The 17,374-nt window shown below is 39.9% G+C and overlaps 1 protein-coding gene across 3 annotated transcripts in view; it reads left to right on the top strand.

The window, feature by feature from the left end:
* Positions 1 to 907: 907 nt before the first annotated feature.
* The window catches only part of LOC101166531 (SH3 and PX domain-containing protein 2A), a 93,906-nt gene continuing 77,439 nt past the window's right edge, over positions 908 to 17,374 (top strand). For all 3 annotated transcript variants that reach the window (XM_004065662.4, XM_020712191.2, XM_020712136.2), the window contains exon 1: positions 908 to 1,893. In XM_004065662.4, coding sequence (XP_004065710.2) covers positions 1,798 to 1,893 — 96 coding nt within the window. In that variant the 5' untranslated portion in view covers positions 908 to 1,797. The remainder of the gene's footprint in view (positions 1,894 to 17,374) is intronic.

Here is a 17,374-nt window from a genome sequence, read left to right as displayed (position 1 = left end):
AGACTGACTCCAATAAAAATTGTGTTTTTGGTGTTTTTTAACATGCTCTTGTGGTATTTGAGTTTAAAAGTGCATTTCTGAGTATTTCTTTGTTAAAATCGTAACGGATCAGGAGCAGATAAAACTCAGCCGTTTGAAAAGGCTCTCGGTTGTGATGCACCGACGTGAAGTATCTGTGCTCCGCTCCATTCTCATGCCTTCACTCACAGACAACTAGATCCATGGCCATCTTCCTCGTCGAAGCTGCTATCTGGCTGAAAACTGGACATTTGGACATCTCCGATAATGTTCGCCGTTTTTGCAAATGTTAGCTTGGGGCTGTAAAGTAGCGGGAGAGTGTGGAAACAAAGGGATGATGGGATATCAGCAGAGGGTTACTTCCACCGACCCCACCCACAACTCAAAGGTGAATTTCCGTCGCTCTGCAGAAAATATGCTCTAAAAAAATGACATTTTCCCTTCCTTTCAGCTAAAAACTGCAGTCATCATTGAAAGACCAATGGGAATGCTTTTAAAAAACTATAAAGTGATACTTTCATAGTTTGGTGCCTATATCTCACACCAATTTAAGGATTTAAATTCTGGGAAAATACTTTAGATGACGCCACCGATTAGCTATAGTTTGGAATCAGCATCAATTAATTTTTAATATAAATATCATATATAATATCATATCAGAAAAATATGCATTTTTCAACATAAAAAATTAAAAAGCAAGTTTGATTTTTTTATTTTTTACTTTTATTTCTTATTGGATTTGCTTTGTCTGATGTTCAAATCTGGATAAAGTGAAGTTGAAGGAGAGGTTGTGGTGTTTATGGGTCTAAACAATTCCTGCTAGTACAGGAGAAATGAAGACATTAATAAATTCATTTTAATTTTCTAAAATGTTGCTCTACCTCCTCCTGTTTTAGGAATCTGACTAAAATGGTCACAGATGAGTTGCTTTGGTGTGAACTCCTTCTGACTCCATGGGGTTCTGTCCTTCAGACCTGATTCTCCTCCGTTTGGGGATGAAATAATCCTAATCCCACAGTGAAGCTGCCATCCTCCAGCACCCCGCTGCTTCTGCGGGCTGCAGTCAAGGCACGAGGACCGGGGTGAATGTCGCATTTAGGTAATTTAAAAAAAAAAAAAAAGTTCCCTATCTTGACTCCTTCTTGTGCTTAGTGGCGCGTGTGCGCGTTTTGTGCGCAGGGGGGCAGTGTTCGGCCGGTAATTGGCTCGCGGCTGAGGCGGCTGCTCTGATTGGTCGAACATCTGTATCCAGTTCCAGCGGCTCGTGTCTCTGGACAGAAAGTGGCGTCTCCTCCGGACTCTAATTGCGCTCGTTCCGCAAACCTCTGCGCCGCGGCGTCAACGACGCTCGTCCCGAAAAGATGCAGCTTGCTCCGGCGCGGCTCTCCGGCTGACCACGGCGAATGTCGGCTCTGGCATGGAGAGGGAAACTTGTGGAGGACGAAATAAATGAGTCCGGGCTTTAAATCCGAATTCTGGGACGCATGAGACGCTCCGTCTTTTTGTGAGGGAGGCTTTTTTCCGGGAGCCGTGAAGCCCTCCCCGCTCCGGCCTGCTGTCACAGGAGGACCCTTCGTCTCCAGGAGCCCAGGAGCAGACACAAAGGAGGTCGCCTCACTTTTTTTTTTTTTGCTCCATTTATAAGGTGACCGCCGTCAGCAGGGAGGAGGGGCGACGGGAATAACCGTGCACGCGGATAGATGTGGATTCCGTGAAGAAGAGAGAAGCCGGAGCCCAGCAGCAGAAGCCCGCCCGCCCGTCCGTCCGCCCGCTGCGTCCATGCACAGCCTGTGCAGGGTCAACATGCAGTTCCGGACCGTGTTGGACGTGAAAGTTGTGGACGTGGAGAAGAGGCGCACCCCGTCCAAACACTACGTGAGTGTCCGCCCGGCCTCCGTCCGTGTCCCGCTCACATGTCCGGCCTGTCCGCCGCTGCAGCGTGACACCTGAACGCAGCATTCGGAGCGCGGCGGGAGATTTTGGCGGATTTTTAACGGGTTTTACGGTTCTACTAAAGGATGGACAGATAAAGCAGAAGTTAGTGTCTATTCTGTCTTCAGACAGGAAGCTGTTGATTTGATGTTTGTCGTAAAATTGAGGTTTGGTTGTCAGAGAATCTGTCTAGAAGAAAAGTTTCAGCACTCCAATCATAAAACATCACTACATCATCAGCAAACGTGATGAGCGGGGTTTACCATCTCCTTCTCCAACGCACAGAAGATCATTTTGATCGGATATATGCTTCACATCCCAAACTGCTTTAGATTTAAATAACCGTCAGCTTTCACCTTCTTTTGAAGATGTACTCTCAATACTCAATATTAGCTCATTTTAGGATACATCACACTCCACAAGACATTAGTACCTTAAAGTTCCACCATCGATCTATTGTTTGAGCGTTCACAGGTGCTTATGATTATACAGTTTTTAGGCAAAATCCCAAAACCTGTGTTGTTTTCTAGGACATAGTTTCTGCAGAGGGCCAGTAGATTAGAACCCTTAATTGTGGGCTGGACTGTTGGAACGGATTAAGCCCGTCCCCATTTCACATTATTAATTTGTTGACACACTCTACCTCTAGTTTACGGCCCTTCACACCCCTAACCTAACAGTACTGGTGCAACAAAAGTAGTGATCAATATCGGAGCTCTCATCAAAAACACAATTTTTTACATTAGGTGTTTTTAACTTGTTTCTGTCACATATTTCTTAGGATGGTGAGCATAAAAGGATACAAACTGCTTTTCTGCATATTTCTGTAACAATACCATTGAAAAACATCTGTAGCAGTTGGCGGGCCACATGCTTCCTGCTCCACTCCATTCTGATGGATCCTCTTGCAGACAAATAGATCCAAATAACGTCTTTGTTATTGGACTTATTTCATTGGAGCTGGATGTAAGCCATTTTCCATGGGTGATATCACACTCACTCAGTCCAGTTCCAATTTTCAGTCAATGATGCAAGATAATACATTTTATTTATTTTGTTAACATTTTTGAAGACAAAAAAATCTCATGTATAGACTCATCTGATCATTAGTCACAATTTTAGAGATTTTCTTTTTGTATTGTCATGTTTTATTTTAGAAACACATTCCTAATATTGTCTGTTGTTGTTTTGTAATGGAGCTAGCTTTAGTCTTCAATTTGTCCAGTGACTTTGTGGTTAAAAACTTGAGGTCAAGTTTTGTACATAAAGCCTGAAAACTGTCTTAAGAGCACGCATGGCAACATGTGAATACAGGGGGGTTTGAGCGTGGAAGTCTGATACATATTACTGGTGTTTACATAGACTTTGCACTGGAAACGGTCGCTCAAACGTGTGAATGTAGCATTAAAGTGTAGCATTAAAGTGTTCTCACAAACTAACCAAACATGCTGGAAAAAAATCCTGATGTTCTAACAGATGTTCACTGAGAGGCAAATTACAAAAAGAAGCAAATGAAGCGTTAAGAAGAAAACCAACTTGGTTAGCTTGTCGTCCAACATTTTCAGAACATGGGGATGTCTTGACATTTTAAAGTTTTTTTGTGATTTACACCCCTATAGCTTGATGCTGTGGTTTTTATTTTTAGTTACATCTACACCAGGGTTTAGTTATTTGATCTAGACCAGGGTTTAGTTTGATCTACAACAGGGTTTAATTGTTGGACCTAGACCAGGGTTTAGTTGTTTGATCTAGACCAGGGTTTAGTTGTTTGATCTACACCAGGGTTTAATTGTTGGATCTAGACCAGGGTTTAGTTATTTGATCTAGACCAGGGTTTAGTTGTTTGATCTAGACCAGGGTTTAGTTGTTTGATCTAGAATAGGGTTTAGTTATTTGATCTAGACCAGGGTTTAGTTGTTTGATCTACACCAGGGTTTAGTTGTTTGATCTAGAATAGGGTTTAGTTATTTAATCTAGACCAGGGTTTAGTTGTTTGATCTAGACCAGGGTTTAGTTGTTTGATCTAGAATAGGGTTTAGTTATTTGATCTAGAATGGGGTTTAGTTTGTTCTACACCAGGGTTTAGTTGTTTGATCTACACCAGGGTTTAGTTTGTTCTACACCAGGGTTTAATTATTGGATCTAGACCAGGGTTTAGTTATTTGATCTAGACCAGGGTTTAGTTGTTTGATCTAGAGAAGGGTTTAGTTATTTGATCTAGACCAGGCTTTAGTTTGTTCTACACCAGGGTTTAATTGTTGGATCTAGACCAGGGTTTAGTTATTTGATCTAGACCAGGGTTTAGTTGTTTGATCTAGACCAGGGTTTAGTTGTTTGATCTAGAATAGGGTTAAGTTATTTGATCTAGCCCAGGGTTTAGTTTGTTCTACACCAGGGTTTAGTTGTTTGATCTAGCCCAGGGTTTAGTTTGTTCTACACCAGGGTTTAGTTTGTTCTACACCAGGGTTTAGTTTGTTCTACACCAGGGTTTAATTATTGGATCTAGACCAGGGTTTAGTTATTTGATCTAGACCAGGGTTTAGTTGTTTGATCTAGAGAAGGGTTTAGTTATTTGATCTAGAATGGGGTTTAGTTTGTTCTACACCAGGGTTTAGTTGTTTGATCTACACCAGGGTTTAGTTTGTTCTACACCAGGGTTTAGTTGTTTGATCTAGACTAGGGTTTAGTTAAGCTTTCACACTTGCCAAATGAAGCAGACTGTCTGAGGAAGCAAACCATGGTGCAAAATCAAACCTGCTTGAATGTCTCCTAAAGCCGTGGTCCCTAACCCTCGGGTTGCGGACTGGTACTGGGCTGTGGGCCATTTTGTATCGGGCCGCTGACAGAAAAGAAATACATACGTTAACTTTGATTTCTGTTTGTTAATTTTCTGATACTGACTGAAGTTTTATTTTGGAAACAACCAGATCTTGTTCACCACATCTGTTTGTCTTGATGCGTCACGTGACTTTTGACAGCTGGTCGGATTGCTAAGTTTGTAGCCCAAAGCTAAAAAGCTATTGGAAAAAAAACATATTTGGAAAGATTTTTTTGGGGAGAAAAGAGCCAGTTAGGAACCTGAATAAGGGCCTTTGACTTCAAGCACAAATAAAGCTGCTGTTTACAGACAAAACCAGGAGTTTTCCTCGACATATGGATTTATTGAGACAGTTGTTCCCATGAACCAGAAGCAGCTCTGCGGCACATGATTCTTGAATGTTTCACAAGCGCAGACAAGTAAGATTCAGACGCGGTGGATTCCCTTTTGTCATTATATCTATAAAATACCAGTTTTACGATGGTTGTGTCAATTTATTTTGCTTTATTTATCCATCACACTTTAAAAGTCTGACAGGGCTAAAGTTAGCATCCGGTAGTTAGCATCCACTTTGACATCTTCATCACAAAGTCTACATTAAAACCACACGCAAAAATTTAACAGAGAATGACAAATCAAATCGAGTAAAGTCTCCGACCTGCTGATGATGTTTCTGATCTAAGGAAATGTATAAAAGGGAGATTTAAGGTGAATTAGGCAGACAGCTAAGAAACTTTAGCACAGAAAATGCTCCTTTGTTAAAAATAAATACACAATGAATCAGGATTTATGTAAAAACAAAATATGAAAAATCCTTTTGCTCTGAAAGATGAACTGAGCCTGGGTTGAGTACTTGATGTTTTATGGCGTTCTATGTAAAAATAACTGTAATGGAATGTTGGTTTTATTAAATTTTTTTCAACATTCATTTACTCATCTCCAACCCCGTTTTGTCGCTTTCGGGGTCACGAGGCTGCCGGAGCCTATCCCGGCCACTCGTGAGCGAAGGCAGGAGACATCCTGGACATGTTGCCAATCTGTAGCAGGGCCACACAAATCACACACACATGAACTCTCACATTCACACCTATGGACAAATTAGAGTAACCAGTTAACCTATGAAGCGTGGTTTTGGACGGTGGGAGGAAGCCAGAGTCTCCGGAGAAAACCCACGCATGCACGGGGAGAACATGTAAACTCCACACAGAAAGGTCTTTCAGGTCCCCCAGCCGGGACTTGAACTGGCAGCCTTCTTGCTGTGCGGCAAAAGCACTAAAAAACAAAAGAAAAAAACTACAATTTTTTTATTTTTCAACTAAATTTCCTGTAGTAGAAATTTAATGTGAAAAATAAGTTTTTCAGAAAATGGAAGCTAAAAAATATTACACACCAACTGCAGCGGGGCTGTTCTATTGTTGTTCTACAAATGCAGGTCTCAATTACATTTTTGCATTCCCAGTCTAAAAATACACTGATGTTTTTTATTGAAGGGAGAGTTTTGTTTTGGGTTAAAACTGTTTTATCCAGGAAATTATTTTTTACTATTTGTGAAACAAAACAGGAGCAGAGGAGCATGCTCCACACACAGAGGGGCTTTTGGGTAATTTCACCCAGGGATTGTTACTGCAGCTTCTACTCTGGGGCATAATTCAACAAGACAACTGCTTATAAATAATAACATGCTCAAACCATTACCAACTGTTAGGCAAACCCAGTCAGCACAGGTGAGCTGTCATATCTGCCACAAAGCTGTCTGGGTTGCAGCTCATCATCGTCATCACAGAACTACAATTTCTCTGACATCTTCATCCCCATTAGTTCCTCACAATACTTTCTGGATACAAAATTTGGAGTTTTAGTCTGTTTTCTTGACAACTACTTACGTACTGCTTTTATCTTTTAGGAAAAAGTGTTGCATATTTTGATGTCATTTTTTCAATGTTTCTATGAGATTGTTTTTATACTTTTATGTTATTGTTTTTATACTTGTATGAATGTTTTATTTTTATTCTTAAGTCTTTTATTTGTTTTGTGTTTATTGTGGCAAATAGACCTTGAGTCTGTAATAAAGCTTATTCCACAAATCGTAAAAGGTTTCTTTCGACTCTTTACGCCATTAATGTAAATCAGCTGATTGTGATGCTGAGAAACGCGGTTTTGCATACCAACGTGGCGCTGGTGTGAAACACTTTACGTTAGCGATGGGTTGCATATCGGTGCAAAATCGCTTTTCTCTGCAACAGAATCAGCTGATTCAGGCTGCCCGTGTCTGCTTTAAAATCTGCAGGAAATATGTTAATTGCGTAAACGGTTGAAGATTTATGGTGGTCTAAAGAATGCCAACATTGGAGCTAAAGCTCTGGTCTTAAGGGGTTCACATTACAATGTTCTCCTTAGATTGCACATTTGAGTGTCTGATATGCCAGTACAATTAAAAACCTTATGCAGTCCTGTTTATATTTGATGGTTTTAAAAACCATTTGGACTTGTGGTTTTATGACATCTTAGACCCAAATCTGATTCAATTATCGCTTGTGTTCTTGTTGTCCTCTTCCTGAACTTTGGCCTCGTTGGTTTCACAGATGGAGACCAAATATTTTTAGGAAGTTCACTCGTCAGCATTTCCACTCAGATCCAGTTCTTATGGGAGCCGTAGCAAAGATTTCCATAAAATGAGGGTACTGTCTCGATTATATTACTGCTGACCCCTGGGCTTGGTGAAACACGAATACTTTTAGAGCTTTAATTGGGCTCTGTCTAAATGAATCTGCAAATATATCTTACTTTTCATCTCATAATTGGATTTTTCTATAATTTTGAGTCTCTCTGGGAGATCGTTTTTCTTCTGGAAGACTTAAGGGATGTGTAAAATCTATCAATAAAACTGAGAAGAAAGGCTTAAATGTCCCATGTGGAAATAACTTGGTCACACTATTTTACAGACCTAATCCTGTTGAAGGATTATAGATCAGGTTTGGGGAATGATTGATGCTATTTATGAATTTAAGATAATCAAAAATTAGAATTAAAACCAATAGCAGTAATGGTTCTGATAACCTCTTTAATGTTGAAGAATCATTTTGTAAAAATGAACAACATAAACTTGAACATTGGCTTGAAAGGATTGAATAAATGTTGTAATTTAAAGTAAGATAAGCAAAGAAAATGTTATATTTTTAAAGATATGTTTCCATTTCTGTTGTTGAATTGATCAAAAGACGTAAATCAGGTGAGAAAAAAGCGAAACAAGAATGTATTCAATCAATTCTATAATCAAGCTATAAATGGCTGATTATCGGTGTGACCTATAAGAATTTAGACAACATGAAAAACATGACAATATCTTAATCAGCCTTTAAAAGGGTATTTAAAATCAGTTTTTGAAAAATAAGACAAAGTCGTAAATAAAGAGATTAAAGAGATGTAGAAATGGAGAATATGGTATAGACAAATAAAGACAATGAAAAATTAGAAATACATTACAGTGAAATCATGTTTTTTTTTCTTTAAAACAACACTGTCAAGTAAATTTTGCTATAAAAAAATAAACTTTGGAATGGAAAAACAGTTTTAGGGTGAACTGTGTTTATCAGTTTTTGGGAAAACTGATAAACATATGCTAACCTAGCATTCTAATGGCAGCACACATAGTGACATTTTTGGATTTCTATAAACTGAGCAAGCGCAACAGAACAACCTCAAACTGATCTGAACAGGAAGGTTTAAAATCTATCATTAAAGTTACAATTCCAAGTGTTCGGTTTTTTTACGTACTTTTTTCACATTCTCCACGTATGAAATTTCAATCTTTCGTGATACGTGCATGTCATATGTAATTCATAAGTGTCTTGCGTTCGTCTTTCAAGGGTTTCAGCTGACAGGTCTTTACACGAATCTGGTTTTGAGTTGTTCACAATTTTCTTGTTGGTTGAGAGTTATGCGGTTTATTTTAGGTAGCTTATACGCAATTATTACGTAAATCTTACGCAATTCTGCGTGATTTTTGCAAGACACATATGCAAATTTGTGGCTTTCCACAACCATTCCACTTATGTCTTACAGACTTTTCAGGCATGTACCGCCAATGTATAACTTTTATATCGTATATATGACGCACATATCACATTCAAATTACTTCATTGACGCAAGTATTTTGAGCCAGATTAGGCTTTGATGTTAATTTACGTGGTTTATTCATACTTCTTCTGTGGTTTTGATGCGGTTCATTCGTGAGACATCTGTGAACATTTCACGTAAAGACCACAACTTTTCTTGCGTATATTCCCGTATGACCAGTTTTCATCTGTGCAATATGCACAAAATGTATGTAGTGGCTGTGTGACACGGCCTTTAACTTTGATCATGTTGGGTTCATCTTACTGTATCTAATGACTCTGGGGCTTTAGAAGACAAGTGAACTTCTAAACTCTGCACTGTAGAAATGGGTTTCTTTGTCATATTTGTTGTCATTTATTTATGTTGTTATTCTTTATTTGTTCTTGGCACATTTCTATGTGATTCTTTCTAATCATGTAGGAAGTCATCTAAAGAACATAACTGTGTTATTTCTAATCACAACTAACCTTGTTTAGGTAAATTATTGTTTGACAGACTACAGTATCTGTTTTCATTTCAAGTTTCTCCCAGTCTTTTCTCAGGATATTTTTTTAACGTCACAGATGTTAAACTAAAGTCTTTCCTTCTACCCCACATTACTCTTCAGTATTTGTGCCAAATGAATAATAACAAAGAACTACACATCTGCCTGCTCCTGATAATCTGGAGAACAATGTTTTCTGTGCGTCACGGAAGGAAAAATCTCAATGAAAATTGTTCCTGTTGTCTTCGTCGAGATGAAGAGGAGCCCTGTTCCTGGAAAGATAAATTAAGATGCCGTCACATTATTCTTTTCAGTTCCATTCCTTCTTCTGGTAAGAAGGCAGAAACTGTGAAAAGGAAATTCTCTAAGTGGAAGATTTATTAAAAGGCTTTTTTTTTATATCGGAGGGAATCAAATTTGGTGCTTTAATAAGAGTTGCTGCAACTGAGAAAAAATGTTGAGGCAGCAGCCGCCTTTAAATCGATCATTTACTGATGAAATATGGCTTCCTGCATCCAGTTGACCTAGAAAGAACTGACATAACTTCAGTTAAAATGTTGAACATTATTTAGCCCAGACATCTGAATAAAATAAACAAAATATAATGTGGCAAATAGAGACAACAGATGTAATGATGGAGGACGAGTGGTTGGTGTAAGGGAGGGGGAGCAGAGGACTGGGTTAGGTGGAGGCAGGCGATTTGCTTAAGGTGCAACTGAAAGTTAAAGATGGTGAAGAATGTGGGTAAACTTGACCCAGCTAACAATCTAAAGTTAGGATCCTATCCTCCTCATGAAAAACATCCAACAGGTCATCCAGGATAGAAAAGCAAAATCACTGAACCCTAACCTGAGCTAAACTACAAGAACAGGGATGACTTTGATGCAAATTTGTGGGAGCCTTGGAGTTTAATGATGGTATTAAAAAAATGAACCTATTTTATTGCAATTTAGCACAACAAAAGGATAAATAGTGATTTAAAAAAAAGCAAGATACTTTCCCATTTATCGAAAAGTATCATGTAAGTTTGATTTGTTTATTTAACAGTCTGATAGCAGTTTTCATTATTATTATTATTTCCCATGGTTTGGCTCAGCACAAGCAGAGACCATGAATGTCCATTTAAGGTGTAAGCAGGGCCTCTGAGAGCCGAGTGGGTCGGGGTTCTAGTGTCTCAGCGGGACGGCCCGTGGCCTTGTTCCCTTAACTACCCGTCCCAAGAGACCAAGCTGGTTACTGTGAGAAGAGGAGAACAAGAGAAAACAAGAGACAGTTTGCTTCCACCTCTGAATCCCATTTGTAATGTTTGTGATACCAGCTGGAAAAGCTTATGGTGGAGGAGGGGTTGTGACGCGAGGCTTCGGTGGACGAGAGGCGTTCGCCATGCCATGGGGAAAGCGCCGCCGCGTTGCAGACATGGATTGCTTCTCTGGGTTTGTGCGTGATCAGGATAAGCGGGTGATGAAAGACAAACTGCAACTGGGCATGGCCGTGTTAACTCAAAGCTTGTGTTGCCTCTACAAGTCCCAGTCCCACAGCGCTTCATTTCCAGCAGATCCTGAGCTGCACAAAGGTTTGGGCTGGAGGAGGATGCTGTTGTTGTGTTGCTGCCTCACTGGGCTGCGTTCAGACATCCAACAGCCTTTCAGACACAGTTTTTTGTGTGGAAACTGAAATAACTTCACAGGAGTTTTTGTAAAAGACAAACATGCTGGTTGAATCTTTTCTGGAGATTCGATGATGAATTGAAGCTGCAACAGAGGTTTAGCCTGTTTTGACAATGTTTTTTCATCAACTAGTTTCATTTCAGTGGATTGAAGTAACCTGGTTATAGTCAGTGTTCTCAGGCTGAAGGATTTTGGGATTGATTTTTTAAAGGGGTGCAGATCTACTGGGTACAAGAATACTTAAAGACCCACTCTGATGAAAATTGTGTTTTTAACATGGAGGACAATGGAGGACATATATTAAGAAATAATAAGCTTAAATTTGTAATTCTGAGTATTTCTTTATTCAAATTGTTTTAAACCAGAAGCAAACAAAAACATGCTTTTTGAAAAAGATTGCATGTGAAAATACGCGATGCGGGCCACAAGCTTCCTGCTCCGCTCCATTCTGATGGATCCACTTGCAGACAAACTGATCAATGAACGTCTTTGTTTTCCTCGTCTGAGCTGGAATCTGGTTCCAATCTGTACGGATAGCTCTGATATTACCCACCATTTTTGTTGCGCCGCTAATGTTAGGTTGGGGGTGTGAAGGATGTGTGCCTGTAAACAGATGGATGATGGGAAGTGGAGGTGGGCTTGCCCCAGATGAATGGTCCTGCCCACAACTCAGAAGGGAATTTCTGATTAACTACTGCCGCTCTGCAGAGACTATGTCCTAGAAAATGACACAGGTTTTATAAATAGGGCTAAACACGCCATAATCATAACTAAAAGACTACCAGAAACGCTTTTACAAAAGATCAAAAGATGATTGGAGTGAGTCTTTAAATGTGACCACGGTTCTAATTTTAACTGCTCAGTTTGGTGCCTGATATAAACCCCTAAAGGGTCTATATAATGCAAAATCAATGCGCTTGTAAGTTTATTATAATGTTCATTCCTCACAAAAAGAAACCCCAAAGTGGTATTTTGATCCAGTCCCCTATTTCTGAGTATTTCTCAGGCTAACACCCACTTTCTCCACAGAACTAGCAGTGATCCGCTTTCCTAATAAATGCACAATATGCAAATCCATCTCTGCAAAAGTTTGGATGTTGTTTGTGTTCGTGGGCAAAACGTAGAGCCGCTGTCGACTCGAGGGTGACGTCATGACACGGGCGGCACCCACATGGAGAGAAACGCGGTGCGTCTTACTTCCGGGTTGGTAAATAACCCAGGAAAAAAATTCTTCTTTTGTGTGTCAAAAGTAGTATACTATCATACACATGGATATCGTTTACTGTAAAATGCTTAAGAAAAGCATGGTATAGGCCCTTTAACCCTTGTGCTATCTTAGATGACCCCACCCTTACATTGACGTGTTCTCCCTACCATGACAAAGGTGGATAAAGGTGGAAAGATTTCATGTAATCCATGGACACCAGTGAAGATCACAAATCATTGAAGAAAAAAGGTTCAGCGCACTGTCTAGTGGGTCTAGATGACCCAACTCCCAACGTTAAAGTGCCTAAGATAGCACAAGGGTTAACTGAGTCTATTTACACCAGCAGCAATTCAAGGGACTTTATAAGAAATGGTAAGAATCTGCTGTGACTGGATGGGCTCTAAAAGGACAAGAAAGAGACAGAAATAAGCCATGTTGAACATTTATAATTGATTTCTGTTTTGTGTTCTTGTTTATTTATGCACATTTATTTTTTATTCTTTAAAGACCAACTGCAATGAAAGCAGTTAACCTTTGGAGAATTCAAAATTGTTTTCTGGTTCAGTTGTTCTATAAACTGTTTTAGAGGAAGTCTTTACTGCCTTGTCGTTAGGAATTTAGAAAATGTTGGAACATATTTTTGGTTTAAAGCAATTCTTTTGCAAGAAAAATAAGTAATATCACTACAAATACATGATCTGTGGTGTGGCTTAAGATGGTTGCATGTCCTCCTGTCAGATTCTTGTTCTACCTCTGAGAATTTGTGACATTTTTCTTCCGTTGTTTGACAGCGAGAAACAAGAGGAGGGTTTTTTTTGCTCATTAACCCCCGTTCATAGGTAATTATCTGCCAGTTGCCTGTGATGAATAATTTAAGTCATCCAGAGGTGTCACATCAGGGAATCTAGATTCTGCAGTCAACAATGTCTGTGCTTCTGCTCAGAGCCATTGGTTTGTTGGGTCACTTCTAAAGCCAGTGGTTTTGGTTCTGCTTTCATCTCACTGAAGAACATTCAGACTGACTAAGTGAAGTCAGTGGTTATCTGTTCAACTGAGCTCACTTCACTTCGAGTGTTGGTTTGTTTTAGCTTAAATATATACACAGGTTTGTTCAGATTCAGCTTTCACTCATCTGCACAGGTGGTTTGGCAGAGACTGTTACGTTGAATGTCCTTCCTGACACAACCCTGTATTTTACCCGGGCTTGGGACAGGCACAGGGAGACCCAGACTTGGGGTCATAGCTGACATAACTTTGGAGAATCCTGCCCCAGCATGTTAGGGATCACACCCCATCTGTACACTGCTGGAGTCCTCCTCCAACCTAAAGAACCTAAAGAACGTCAAAACTTCAGCGTTAAAGGGTTAAGGGGCCACCGTACTTTAGCACTTATTTAGTGTGATTGTATGTTTACTTAAGATTCTTCACATGTAGTGAGTTAGACTTATCTTGTTGTTTCTATTGTAAATATAAAATGTGAAAAAATAAAACAAATGGGGGGCCATGATGGGATGCGTGAACAGAAAAGAGCCCGTGGACCCCCTGGTTCTGAGACCCCTGGTCCACAGAAACCTTTTTCTTTGCCTCTAAACTTCTTTTGAAATGTTTTTAAATACATATTTGGCACATTTTAGATCCTGATTCTCACTGACTTCTCACCAAACGTGTTAGAAAATCTTTTTTGTATGCGCGCACTTTGCGGCGTCTCATAAAAACATGGACCCTGACGGAAGCTGAAGGCTGAATCTGTTTAGCTTTTGAAGTCTTTTTCAAAACACAGAAATGTTGCTGAAGAAGAGCACAATCATTGCAAGAGATCCTGGTTCTTGCAGTTCTACATCAAGACGATCCAAATGGTTCTGCTGAACCTCTAAAGTCAGTTTTGGTCATGACATCACCAGAAAGAGAATGTTTCCAACCAGACTCTTTGTAGTTAGACTGTCGGCCCGTTTTATAGGTTTCTTCAAAAATAGCAGTTTAGGCGGGGTCGTCTGTGCTCAGCGGCTGCCCCGCCAGCATCGCCCCTCTTTTGCCTTCTTCTTGTGAAAGCTGCGAGGCGGAGTGCTGGCTGTCCCGTCAAAGTGTAAGTTATTTTTTGGATTTAAACGGGACTCGTGTTGTGTTTCGGTGCGTTCAACTCAAAGGAAAAAAGGAACTGGACTCGAGTATTTCGAGGTTTTGCTGATGATGCGTGAAGCCATCAGAGGTTCAATTTGTTCTATCTAGAATTGATGCTTGTCTGTACTTCTGAGCATGAATGGAGGTCTTGTTTTGAAGTTTTGTTTTTAATCTGGGACATTCAAGCCCCCCAGGTGTTTCTTTCTGTTTGGGACTTCGTTGAAAGCAAAGGTCTGTGGAATCTGGGAAACAGGCTCTTTCCGGATTGGAGATGAAGCAGCGACTTCTGCTTCCGCCTGCTTCTTGCTCTCCAGTTTGTGGGTTTTGGGGTCTTGGTTCCACATGCAGACACTTCCACTGCACACAGACAGAATTGAAGTTCCAATCTCTCCAAAGCCTGTGCTAAAACGTCATGACTTGAAGGAGTTTAAAGCAGATTTAAGAGGATCTTTGAGATCGTCTGATATTCTGTGAAGTCAGTTTTCTGATTTGCCAGTAGATGATTTTTCATCAAGTGATGCTCAGCTGATAACAGTCCTGGCTGCTCTCCCAACATCTGAGTCAGCTCCTGATATTTTAGCTGCTGCTAAAGAGCTTAAGTGGCAAAATGACACAGTTTCACGGAAAAGCAGCGTTTTAAGTCCAGCTTTGTCCTGAGAGGCGGCATCTTTGTAATTGGCTGCATGTTTCAAGTAGATGGGAGTTTATTTTTGGGGACTGGAAGGGGCGGTAGGTTTGGAGTTGGTATTTTGAGCTGAAGGACGGCTGCTGGCAGCGTTTTCCACTGCGGTTGCCATCACATACCCATCTGCTTCTGAGGCTTGGAGCACGTCTGTGAATCTAAAGCTTTGCAGGCTGGATCGTGTTTTACAGTTGAGCTCCAGAGTTAAGTGATTCAGGGCCATGAGGAGCTGGGGGTGGTATATAGGCATATCAATAAGATTGTATTAGTTGGTGTTGTGCTCCCTGGTGGTGTCTGAGGCTCAGTGGGTAAGCAGACTCTGGCAGGTTCAGGGGGGTTCAAATCCTCAAGTAGACACCTCATCTCTCATAGCCTACAGCTCTATCAAAATTAATTAGCAAATTACTTTGGATTAAAGTGTTAATACTTTATCAAATGTCACCATATATTTGAGTACAGATTTCTTTATGAAGATGTGTTGGATTGCATATCACCACCAGAGACAGGCTTAGCAGATACTGCAACAAAATCGGACAACAAATAAACTAAAAGACATAGAACTCAAAGTCTCTATAACTCAACCCGAACCAAACCAAAACCAGGTGAAACAGTTGGATGATGGGTAAAAATCTGAATCGGAGCAACTAATAACCATTTTACTGTCTGAAGAATAATCAAGACAAAAAGAAGCAGCTGTGGTGATTAACACAAACCAGATGTGAACAATTATCAGAGAAACAAACAAAAAAAAACATCAGGAACAACACATCACATTTAGAAACCTTAAAAAATAAAATACAAAACTCACCAGAGCCATGAAGTCTTAGAGCCACCATAAAATAAAATAACGGATATATGAGAATGAAGTCATACGTTTTATTCTTCAGAAAGAGAAAAAGTTATGCTTCTTCAAAAACTAAATTGTTACATTTAACGTTTCAGCAAAGAAAATGGATCATTAAAATATGATAAATTTATGATGCAGACTATTCAGAGAAGTCAGATGACATCACTGTTTAAGAATCTGTTTTGTGCACAACTTAATAATCCTAAAATTACAACTCCTTTTTTGGAAAAACAAGACTTCTTTTTTTTTTAAATGACGTTTTAATCATAAATGTATGACATTATTCACGTAAAATTTTGGCTAGACTTTAGATTCATTTATTTGGTGGCTTGAATATTCTGTTGTACATTTTGTCTTAAATGGAAAACTATTCATTTCTTGCTATAGAGATTTTGGAAATTTGATTGCAGAATTTAAAAATTCACATAAACTCACAGAACTGTCTACATAGATTTTTATTTGGGTTTTATACGTGAAGGTTGTGTATTGGAGAGTTCAGAAGTTGAAACCAGTCAAAGCTGTTGTTGCTTTTGGCCTTTTTTAGTTCCTGTTTCTGTTTTAGTGATTCCTGTCTGTGAAGCTTTGATGTGGGATCATATTTGTTTGCTTTAACAGAAATGACCCCCCCCCCCCCCCCCCAACACATCCTTATCCTGAATCTGACCCATCCAAACATATGCAGAACTTTTAAGGCAGATCTCAATGTTAATCTATAATGTTTGGCCAAAAACCAATAAGGCAAACAGGAAATGACAAAAATGTGCAACCTGTTTCTCTCTGGATTTTATTTTATGTTTGAGCTTACCTTTGCAAAAAATGATCTCAATTATGTCTTACAGGGGATCAAGCTACAAATCAGAAAAAACTGAGATAGGGTGACATTTTTTCAAATCACCCCAAATTCCTCAGGATTCTCAGCAAAGCTGTTTTCTTCTTTATGAGGGGTTTTGTTAACAACCAGTAAGAAGAGCCCTGTAATATTAAAAACCCAATGTGTGGAAATCTACCAAATGTGTCTCAGTCATTTTAAATGGAGGTGGTTGCCAGCGCTAACTGCTGTGCTAACACCTCTCGATGCTAAAACAAGTGTGAGAGTCTGGATGCCAGGATCTGTGTTTGCATGAGCGGGAACACACTGCGGTGGCCCGGTGCCAGCCCCAGCTGACGGGGCCTTTGAACCCGCCGCTCCGCTCAGGGGTCTCTTTTGTTTCAGCCCGCTGCTCCTTTTTCTTCAGCTCTTCCACTCATCCTCAGTCATTTCAGCTCTGGAGACTTTTGGCAAGAGCAGACTGGAGAAGTGATGGAGGGAAGGCAGTGAAAACAATGAACAACCTTTATTGAAATCCTCATTGTTTTTGGCATCAAACTGTGTATTTTGCATGGTTACAAAATATATTCTTTCTCAGAACTTTGGTTTCTGTAGTTCTTCTTTTAATTAAAAAAACCCACAAACCCTTCAACACCGGAGCCGTCGCTGGCTACAGC

The sequence above is a fragment of the Oryzias latipes genome, chromosome 1 (assembly GCF_002234675.1).
Source record: "Oryzias latipes chromosome 1, ASM223467v1".
NCBI lineage: Eukaryota > Metazoa > Chordata > Actinopteri > Beloniformes > Adrianichthyidae > Oryzias > Oryzias latipes.
Note: the sequence above shows the minus strand (reverse complement) of the source record. Positions and strands in the feature narration are given on the sequence as shown.